This window comes from Rousettus aegyptiacus, unplaced genomic scaffold (genome assembly GCF_014176215.1).
Source record: "Rousettus aegyptiacus isolate mRouAeg1 unplaced genomic scaffold, mRouAeg1.p scaffold_m13_p_3, whole genome shotgun sequence".
In the NCBI taxonomy this organism is placed as follows: domain Eukaryota; kingdom Metazoa; phylum Chordata; class Mammalia; order Chiroptera; family Pteropodidae; genus Rousettus; species Rousettus aegyptiacus.
The window spans coordinates 7,850,001-7,860,903 of record NW_023416306.1 but is presented as its reverse complement, the minus strand read 5'-3'; the positions used below and the strand labels follow the sequence as shown (position 1 = coordinate 7,860,903).

The 10,903-nt window shown below is 44.1% G+C and overlaps 1 protein-coding gene across 2 annotated transcripts in view; it reads left to right on the top strand.

Moving 5' to 3' along the window:
- The first annotated feature begins 1,809 nt into the window (after window positions 1-1,809).
- PBX3 (PBX homeobox 3) overlaps window positions 1,810-10,903 on the top strand; it is a 193,920-nt gene continuing 184,826 nt past the window's right edge. The window contains exons 1-2 of one of the 2 annotated variants that reach the window (XM_016137365.2): window positions 1,810-2,131; window positions 3,077-3,150. In XM_016137365.2, coding sequence (XP_015992851.1) covers window positions 1,932-2,131; window positions 3,077-3,150 — 274 coding nt within the window. In that variant the 5' untranslated portion in view covers window positions 1,810-1,931. The remainder of the gene's footprint in view (window positions 2,132-3,076; window positions 3,151-10,903) is intronic. The other variant, XM_036217950.1, reaches the window with a different exon arrangement.

Here is a 10,903-nt window from a genome sequence, read left to right as displayed (position 1 = left end):
CTCAAGCATCCACAAGAGGTGGAAGTCCAGATGCCCAAATAATGTGAGACTTCAGTCATTTGTAAACAGAGTACAATGGAAGAGGTGTTATACATATGAAATTCTGTGGCTGGAATCACCAACATTAAATGACTCACGGTGATGGGTAAGTTAATAAGTGAAATACTGTCTATCCTCAAATAAACATATCTTTGTAATAAAGACCTCATTTTTGCCGCTTGGTTTGTATGGAGGCAGCTAAAGGCAAATGCTGCCAAAGGACTGATCCCTGGATTACCAGAAACTGCAAAGTGTGTAAAGGGTCCTAAACCTTGAATTAGTCCTGGATGTCAGGCGCTTTCCCGCCTCAGATCCACTTCCCTCTAAAACATTTTCATATGCTCCCCTTTCAAAGGAAAGTGTATAGCAGTCAGATCTGCTTGGCGCGCAGACTTTAAACATGCGGGACAACGAGTTCTTACCTGGTCACCTCATGAGGGACAGCGCAAGGCGGGGGCCCTGTAGCCAACTCCGAGCAGCGCCTTTTCGGTTACTATGGTGATCGCAGAAGGGGCGGGGCCATTATCCGCCGCGTCCCCTCCACTGCCCAAGACATTTCGAACGCTCCAATTGGGACAGCCCTTCCTTGCCTCTGTCCCGCCCCGTTCGGCTCCCAGCGCCATACGATTGGCCCAGGACCGGCGGCGGGCATCCAGAGGGCACCACCTCCTGACGGGAAGAGCGGGAAAATGTATCCCGGTGCTGTCCGAGGCGTGAAGCTCACGGCGCTGCAGAAAAGCACATGGTTGGCTTTGGAGAGAGTTGCCCCGTGTCCCATACACAACTCATCATCGCACCCATGACTGCTAACACTAGGGAGCAAGAGCCGGGGCACAGACACGTTCGGTCCAGTGGAGCACACCCCGGGGGACAGGACGCGAGCAGGCGTGAAGATCCGGCAGCGCGCTCCCAGGCGCCGAAGATCAGAGGCCAGCGGGGGCGGGCCGAACTCCGGGGGCGGAGCCGGCGGCGGCGGCGGGAGGAGGAAGGCCCAATGAGCGCGCGCACCGCCCCCAGGGGCGGGGCATGCGGAGCGCTCCCCCGCCCTCCCTCGCGCCCCCGCCCCTCCCCCCGGGCGCCGGGGCCGCAGTGAGTGAGTGGCACTGGCAGCCTGTCAATCCCTCAGCCGAGCGGCCTTCGAGCCCGGTCCGCGGCGGCTGCTGGCAGGGTGCGCGGCTCCGGCAGTGGCGGCGGCGACTTCTCCCGCCCCATCAATCTGCTGTCCGCTCGGCGCGCGGCCCGCCGGGGCCCTCCATCGGGCTCTGCGCCCCCGCCGCGCCAGCCCGCCCGCTCCCAAACTTTCCTCCTCCGCCCCCCTCGCTCCCCTCGGCCCGCCCGCCGGCCTCCTCCTCCGCCGCCGCCCGCCGCCGCCGCCGCTCCCTCCCCCGGGGCCGCCGGGGCTCGGATCCCGCCCGGCGGAGGAGGCGGAGGCGGCGGCGGCGGCGGCGGCGGCCGAGGGAGGGCAGTGCGCAGGCTGGCGCGGGGAGCGGCGGGCGTCCCGGCAACTCGGCCGGCGCTGAGGAGCAAGTTGCTTGGGGCCGCCCGGCGGGGCGCGCGGCGGCGAGGAGGCGGCGCGGCGGCCGCGTGAGGGCAGCGGGCGCCGCTGCCTCCGCCTGCGCCACCGCCGAGGAGCCCAGCGCTTCCGCCCGCCGCATCTCCTCAGCCTCGGCGGCGGCGGAAGCCGGTGCCGGGCGCCGGTCCGCGCCGCCTCAGCCGCGGGCCCCGCCGGCCGGGCCGCCCCCTCCCCGCGCGGGCGGGGAGCGCGCGGCCGCCTCCCCCTCCCCCTCCCCCTCTTTCTTCTCCTCCCTCGTCGCCGCCGCCGCCGCCACCGCCGCCGCCTCAGCCTTCGCCTCAGCCGCCGCCGCCGCCCGCTCCCGCCCGCGTGCGGCGGGATGGACGATCAATCCAGAATGCTGCAGACTCTGGCCGGGGTGAACCTGGCCGGCCACTCGGTGCAGGGGGGCATGGCCCTGCCGCCTCCCCCTCACGGCCACGAAGGGGCGGACGGCGACGGCAGGAAGCAGGACATCGGCGACATCCTCCACCAGATCATGACCATCACCGACCAGAGCTTGGACGAGGCGCAAGCAAAGTTGGTGTCGTCTCATTAAGCATCTTTTGTGTGTGCGAGGGAGCCGGGCCCGCGGCCGCGTCCGAGTCCGGGCCCGGGGTGGCGCCCGGGGCAGCGGCCTCGTCCCCGGGCGGGGAACTTTCTCAGAGAGCCGGCCGCCAGCCCGGGCCTCGGGGGGCGCTTGCCCGCGCCCCTGGACGCGGGCGGGAGTCGGCAAAGTTGCTCCCCGGGCTTGGGGCGGACTCGGCGCCGCGCGGGTCTCGTGGTTTTTCTCCCCGGCGCCGTCCGGCCCTTCGGCAGCCCGGCCCCCCGCGCGCCGATTCAAACCTCCCGCCCGGACCCCGGTGCCCGCCGCCGGGAGAGGGCCCCGGGCCGCACCTGACGGAAGTGCAACTTTCTGCCCAGGCCCGGAGTCCGGGCGCCGGGCGCCCCTCGGCCGCGGGACCCCCTCGCGGTGCGGGCGGCCTCCCCTGCCCCGGCGCGGGGCGATGGGCGGTTCCCGGGCGGGGTGGGTGCGGGCGGCCAAGTTCTCGCGGCGGGATGGGGGGCGGCCTCGCAAACTTTGCGGAGCTGTCACCGCCCGCTGGCCGCAGGCGGCCGCCCGCCCGCCCGCGCCGGTTCCCCTGCGGAGGGCGGACGCGGGAGCCCCTCCGCGCCGTCCCCTCCCGTGGGCCGCCGCCGCCTCGCGGGTGTCGAGGCTCCCCGCGCGGGTTCGCGCCCTGCGGGCGCCGAGGCTGCTGCCTGCCGGGCAGATGGGTCGCGCTGCCTTCGGGCTGGAGCTTGAGCCGCCGGAGCTTGCCGGCTGTCGCTCACTAGTCAACTTGAGTTTCTGTTGACTTTTCGGGGTTCAAAAAAGCCGTTCCGAATCGGGGGCCGCAATTAAATCTTGGGTCTAACTTAAAGGAAGGCGCCATATTATTCCATAGGTGATGCTAATACCTTTGTGTTTTGCTATTTGTTTTTTAGGAAACATGCCCTCAACTGTCACAGAATGAAACCCGCGCTCTTCAGCGTCCTGTGTGAGATCAAAGAGAAAACAGGTAAGACGCTGCGCCCCGCTGTGGGCCTGGAGACCCCCGAGGTGGGGTCGGAGCTACTCCTTCGACTCTCCAGTTGAGAGCTGCTGCTTTTGGGCACCGCCATCTTTGATCATTCTCTCCTTCCCACCTCCTGATCTTGAGAAAAAAAACTGCAATAAATCTGGAGTCGCTTTCTCCATTCCGCTCCTGGTGTAAAATGAAGTGTAGATGCGGACGGGGCTGGGTCGCTGTCCCCAGGCGGCCGCCCCTGGCTGCAGGCGGGGAGGGGGCCCGGAGCGTCAGCCGCCCTCTCCAGCTCCTTACGCCTTGTTTGTATGTCAGTTTTTAAAAGGAGCAACGGGAGACTGGATGCCAGGAACCGAGTCCCCGGGAGAAGCATCGCCCGAACTTTGTTTTACTTGGACAGCCTTAAGCGTCAGCTCCACTGATAGAAGAATAGATGCAATTGAACAGACTCCAGGGGCATGTTTGAATTAGTGTTTTAGTTGGGCAGATTACTTTTAAGAATCGAGGAAGGGTAAATGATGCGTTTAGGTATATACAATGTATTACATCTATTAATAATACTTCCAGTAAATTTTATCCTTGAAGTTATTACTTTGTAAATATACTTAATATATTTTATAAAATAGAGAGAGGTCCACAGATGCAGGTTAAACAATTTTTGAAGTGTTCAAGACAGCTTTTGCAGAAGCGCTGGAGTGAAAGCTACAAGTACATATTAGGTAAATTTCTGGCAGTTCATTTTAATTTAATTTTCTTAGACTTAAAAATTGAAGGCATTTTAGTGTTGAGGTGACAGTAGTGACTCAGGTGGAATTAGGGATTTAATCTAGATGTTTTAGTTGGTTTTGGTTTTATCTTCCCTGAATATGGCAAACAAGTGCATTAAACAAGCTTTACTGGTTTGTGTTTATGTCTGTGTGCCTGTGTTGGCTATACAGTGTTACAAAGTTGCCACTTTTAAGTTGTGGCAAAGAAGAGAAAGTTAAAGTCCAGGGTGTAGCAACATCCAGGAGATACTATTTAAAACGTTAACCGATTGTGTTTAAATTGAGTGTACAAGTAATAGTATACTGCCTATAATTGTTATTTGGTAGGCAAGTTACTCTCCTTGTAAACAGATTTTTCACTCTGCAATGCTATTCTGGTCCTGAAAGTAACCTAGAAAAGATGATGGGTTATTGGTAGTTATTAAAATGTATGCTAAAACTATAACTAACAGCAAATATCAAGAGCCTTAAAGAGCACCATTTTCTGCTTTTCATTCACGTAGCGTGCATGGTTTCCTAATATTGAGTGATCTTTTTAAGATGCATGGTTTCCTAATATTGAGTGATCTTTTTAAGATGCATTTTCCATTTTGTAAACCACAGACATTTTAAATTACTAACTTTCATTCTGTGTTGACTTTCAGCTATCTTTGAAAGCATTGTGATTTAAAACAGTAGATAATTTTTATCTGACTACAAAATAAGACATTAAGCATTAAATCTTAAATATTCTTAGTTTAGGAGCCTAAAACTACATAATTCTCAGTAAATTATGTTGCTTAATGTCCAAGGATTTTCTTGCTATCAGGGCTCCACTTCAGTTTCTGCTGACAGCTAAGCACTGGGGTATTGACTATGTTGTGAATATTAAGATTGATTCTACTTTATCCGGCATTATATTACTAGGGAGAGCGGATTGATATTCTTCCCCTCACCCCCTGCTCATGATTTGTATTTATTTATTTATTTTTTGCCTTTTTAAAGTTTTGGCCTAGCTAGTTTGAGAACCAAACCCAGCAAACTGCTTTTCTTGTTTAGACATTTAGCAGCAGGCAGAATTCAATTAGGACACATGAGTCCTCTAGTTGCTTATTTGCACAAGACTTAGTTACACCATTCTGAAAGGATAGTGTAGTCAACCTCATGTCAAAGGTGAGTTACGAAAAAGAAACAAGTCTTTTCAGAGTCCGGGATTACTGGCAAAGAGAGCTTTGGTAGGGCTCTTGCTATTTAAGAAGCAAGAGGTAGCTGACAAAGGAAATTTTTGTGTTTTGAAATTTGTTTCTGAGGCTTTCAGTGATACCTTGTATATTAGATCCTCTTTTTGTGCTTTGGCCAGCGGATTCAAGTTTGCACATTATCTCTTTTGTAAAAAGCCAACAGCCGACAAAGAGTAAAAGAGGCTGTCTGGGCAGAGGCATCTTCCTGCCAGCCTCTCTAAGCTCGAGAGGGATGGATTTAAGTACCGAATGATTGATGGGGGTGAAGCTCTTTCTCTCCCCTCCTTTCTTCCCTACTTACTACCCATAGCTCCACCTCAGCCTCTAAAACTAGTCTTAGAAGGAGACAGAGACGCTGGACTCAGAATCCTTGGTTTGAAATAAAACAGCTGTGTAGACATTAGTGTTACCAAAGCAAAGAAAGCGGGGCAGCAAATTCCAGCTCCCCCCCCCCCCTCGCCCCCCATCTGTTCCCACGGTCATGCTTTGGAAACTTATAAAATAAGCGTCGAATATCTGTATATTGTGTAATGCTTTTTCTTTAGGTCATTTTACTTAATCCAATAATATAGCATTCGAACATTAATTCTCTGTCATCTAGAGAAAGTTTACCTAGTCGTTTGTAATAGAAACCTGGAACATTATGTGATGACTCTATTCTGCATAATGGAAGGGATAGGGGGTTGACTAGCGGGAATGTGTGCGTGTGGGGGAACTGTCACTTCAATAGATAATGTCATTTCAGTTGTGCTTCTAAAGTAAAACAAAATCTTTAAAAAGAATTCCATGTATTTGTAGATCTGCCAGTCGATTTCGAGGTTTCTGATCAGGTAGTGAACACTGCCAGTTCTGATGCACTTGAGGGGTTTAGTTTGGAAAACATCTTTTTTCCCTCCTACTAAATACAAAAAGGTGTTTTTCCGGTCTGACAGATAAATGGGTTATCCACCACAATTATATTATTTTCTTGTTCAGAGGTAGGGAAAGTATGCTTTTCCTATGAGATACTTGCTTTTTCTTGAAAATGTATTCTTTCCTGAAATTTGTCATTCAGTTAATTTTGGGCAAAAATGTCTGTCAATGTTGAATTTTGTGATATTTATGCATTTCGAAAGCCACTGAAAAGTTATAGGCTTTATAATGAAGATATTTGTGTCTCCAAACTAAGTAAACAACCAGTGAGATAATTGTTAAGATTTTTCTCATTTTTTAGCCATATTTTACCATCACTTATTAATTATTAATAATATTTATTTATGATGCTATGAGATCTCTTCATCTACATTTTTTGGTGCATTCCCTCACAGCTTTTTGGCACCTTAATCTTGATTGTTGAAGTACTTTCTTTTGTGAAATGTTACGTCCTCACAAATCTGCCTTCTTCATAAAGCTCTTAATTATGACAGTTTGAATGAAGGAAATGGTTTTTTTTGAGAAAACAAGTATTTAAAAATTTAAATGAAAATCCAGCGTTTTGGCATAGAATCTGAATCGAATTGTGAAAAAATGTATATTAAAAAATTAACACAACCTTTTCCTTCCTTTAAACGATAGGTTAAAATACTCCATGTTGATAGCTGCCAACCAAACTCTGATTTATTGCCACCACAAACCCTAAATAGCGTTCATTTACTAGTAATGTCTAATGGCATACATGATGGTTTGCCAGATTTGTGGCCTTTGTGAGGCTTATAAGCAAGACTGACTTGGGAAGATCATAAAACTTAATGAACTTCTCTACTGCAGGAGGTGTCCGCAGGGGAAGAGAAAGGCCTGCTTGGCTGGTCGGGCTGGTTGAAGTATTTTTTTATGTTTAAGAAGAAGAAAATGACTATTAAAAATGCTTTACTTTTAAAGGAACACTCTGTAGAAAGACTCATAAGAATTTTAGAGAGCAAAACTGGATCAAGAATGGAGCTTGAGTTTTTATATGCATTTTGAATATGATTTATATGATTAAACCTTTTATCTTTGCTGTTACAAGTGTGACCAGCTCTCAGAGGGACAAGGCAGTGTGCTCTTAGTCAACACCTCTCTGTTTAATTCTGACCTTAAAGATTTAGAGACTATTAGAGTCTTCTTTTTCTGATCTTTTTTTTTTTTAATTTATGCTTCAATATTAAAATTTCTTTGTACAGTGCCATGTAATTCTTTAATTTCCAATATTTAAAAACCAAATATTTCATCAAATGAAAGTGTAACAAGAAAGGCGCAAATTGTTATATGTGAGACTAAATGCTATCGTATATGTATTACGTACATTCTTTTAAGTTGCTCTTACAGTATTTCCAATGTAATTATCATTATTTGTTCCAAAGTTTTAAAAACAAATGTACTGTTCTATACATGATTAATTTTGTGTTTTAATGAGCTTATTTTCTGATTTAAAAAACTGTTTTATTATGGACAACTTCAAATATAAAACATGTAGAGTGAAGAGAAACTTGAACCCTCATGAACTCGTCACTTACCTTCAGCAGTTAGCAACACTTGGCCATTCTTATTTTCTCTGTGACTCCCTACCCCTTCATGATTATTTCAAAGCAAATTTTAATGGACTTTTAATATTTTAAATTTCATTTCAATTTTAGACATGGCTTGTTTACATTGGAAATATTAAATGGTTAAATAGGAAAAAATACATAGTATATCTTAGAAATATAAATTATATTGCTTTATCATAAATTTTTTCTTAAAGCAATTTAAGAATATTTTTTATAATTTTTTTTCCATTTTTGTAAATTTGTATAACTTACTGGAATTTTTTAGGTTTTGAGGGCGGATGTTAAAGAACGGTGTTTTTATAACTTCCTTTACTCTTCCTCTCCCATCCTCATAATACATGCAGTATATTTGTAGAAAACCTATAAAAAAAAACCCTGCTATACTGTTGTTCCTTAGAACGTCATGATCTAAAGTATTAAGTAGGTATTATCTTAAAAATATGGGGCTGTCTACTAACCCTCTTGTCAATACTAACTTGATCTGTAATTCTTTGCTCAGTTTTAGTGGACTTCATTTTTTTAGCTTTGTGTAGTTTTGGTATTTTCTTTGGGAGTTTACTGTTGTTATATACATATACATAATTTTATTCCAAATCAGGAGTATATTACAATAGTAAAGGAAGTCCTGACTTGCCCCGAAAAGCACATTAGCTTTCATAAAATATATCAATGTACATTTTTCATACTATGAGCCTTTTCCTTTTAATTAATTTTGCTTGTACTTTTAGATTTCATTTTGTACATTTTATAAAAGACCATTTCCAAGACAGATTTAAATTTAACATCTTATTCGGATTATTTAAATTTTGCTACTTTATGGCGGCATTATATAGGATGAAGTTATATGAAGTATAGCTATAAAGAATTGAAACCGCATTTCATGAACCACACCCTAAATCAGTCATCACTTTCATACTCTGTACTATTGAGGTATCTATTCCGAATAAATTTAACACATCAGCACCGACACATCAAGTTAAATAAAGATTTTTAGACTGTTTTTCCTCTATTTGTGTATATGTGAACATCTTTAGGTATTTATTATTTCAATATTGACACTATGAGAATAATGTTTTATTTGTTTTCTCAGCAGGCTTGTGTTTTAGCCATTTATCAGTGTGATCAGCATGATTTAGGTAGTAACTAACAAAGCTTGCACACACCCCCCTCCCATGTTGACCTTTTCAAACATTTGCTCTACTTCAGTAGGCCATTTGAGTCTTTAAGTATGAAGAGAGTAAATAATTTACATCACTATGGAGTGTAAATTGGTCAAAGTTTTTCAGACATGGCTATCAAATTTTTTACACAGTTATAGAAGTTAATCAGACAAATTACTATCGCAGCTAGATGGTAGTGTTATATATAACAAGTAAATTATAAGTAATGCTTGAATAAGCCACTGAAAAAATGAACCTTTCTATACCATCAGACACAGAACATAATTTGAAAATAAATTTCATTAATCTTTTAACATTTGATTCTAATTATCCCTTCATAGGCAGAATAACCAGGATTTCTTTGTTATTTATTTATTTATTTTTGCAGATGTATTCCATAAATGTAATATGTTTGTAGTTTTCGATGGCAAACAGTAGTTTGCTTTGGTATGAAATTTGAGTTGTATGTCTAGCAAAAAAACTGGTGTGATAGAATATGTTAAGTCGAATTGGTATAGTATTTTTTTTTTTGTCTATATAGTATGGTAATTAAGACTGAAAATAATTAAAAGTAATTATAGATAAAATAATTTTTAAAAGTTTCGTACTTGTTTAAGTGCTTTTAAAATGTAAAACTGTTTTGAACAATAACTCTTTTTGTGTGATTATATTAATGAGGACTTTGGTATACATTGTAATCCTTTTAATGCTGCTGATTCCTCACAATGTTTAACCCATAATTTGGGAAACTCAACATATGTTATGGCAAAGTGATTTTTTTTTTTGTTTTGCTTTATGGGATACATCAGTTTTAAAAGCATATTTCTTAGGCATCCGAGTCCAGCAGGTGGCTTTTTACATTAAAAAATTCATAAATTTTAAAAAACCATAAAATTTTATTTCAGATTCAGATTAACTAATTGAGAATGTCAACATTTCCACTGTCTCTGTATTAACATTTATAGTAGAACAAATGGTTGCATATAGAAATTATCTGCAACATAATCTAAATTAAGATTCTAAACAGGCATTACAGATGCTGGTAACTTTGGCAATTATCATTTTGTTTGGTGAATAGTAGTAAAACAGTGTGCGGTAAAAGTGTTTAGAGAGAGAGGATAAATAAATTGAACAGTTTTGCAATGCAAAGTGGTTTGTGGTGTTTTTGAGGATTTCTTGGCTCTCTCTTAACTGCTATTGTGAGCCTGGAGCAGATTTCCCCATTGCTAATGCCCTAGAAGTATTAATTCACTTTGATATGCTAATTAGAGGGCATTATGCAAGAAATGAGATTAAGTGGCAGCATGAAGCCATTTGCCTGTCAGTAAATTGAGAGCTTTAGCATCAGGAGGAGCTTTGTTTTTTTTTTTCTTTTTTTTTTTTTTTGAGTTTCTCTTGGTTTTGCATATAAATAAAATTGATTGAAAGGTCTAGAGAAGCTTCTAGAACATTGGTGGGGTTTTTTTCTTTCTTATTATTTAAATGTAATGTTATAGAATTTTTCTGAATATTAATTGACCTAATTTGAGATAGAAATATGAAGTTTTCATTGTGCTATCTATATATGCAAGTTTGTCATCTAGTCTTTTTTTTCTGAAAGCCTAATTTCAGCAAAATGGCTAGTGAACTATGATCACCTCTTTTCCGAAGTGTAAACTTGCACTTGTGCTTGTGCACCAGTGTCTTACTAAACTGAACTTTACAAGAATATTTTCTTCACTAGGGAAAGAAGGAAGAAGTTGTTGAATTGGGCTTCAGGAAACTATATTAAATGAGAATAAAGATTCATTTTGGTATCTAAAAGCTGAAACAATTAGAATTAATGGTTAAACTCTGCCCTTTATAGTACCTATGGAATTTATATTTCGACATATATCTGTTGGGTAAAATTAGCATACTATTTCATTTTCATGTTGAAGAGAGTTTCATATTTGAGTTTGCTGATTTTTGCGGTTTAAGCCAAGGCCTTTGATATTCTCTCTAAAAAAGCAACTGTGTGTTTTTTCTATATTTTGTGGGGAAATACATGAATGAATACTGGGATAGGAGTGGTGGCCCAGGAGGAGGACAGAACTTCTCTCGGCCTGTCAAAAAAC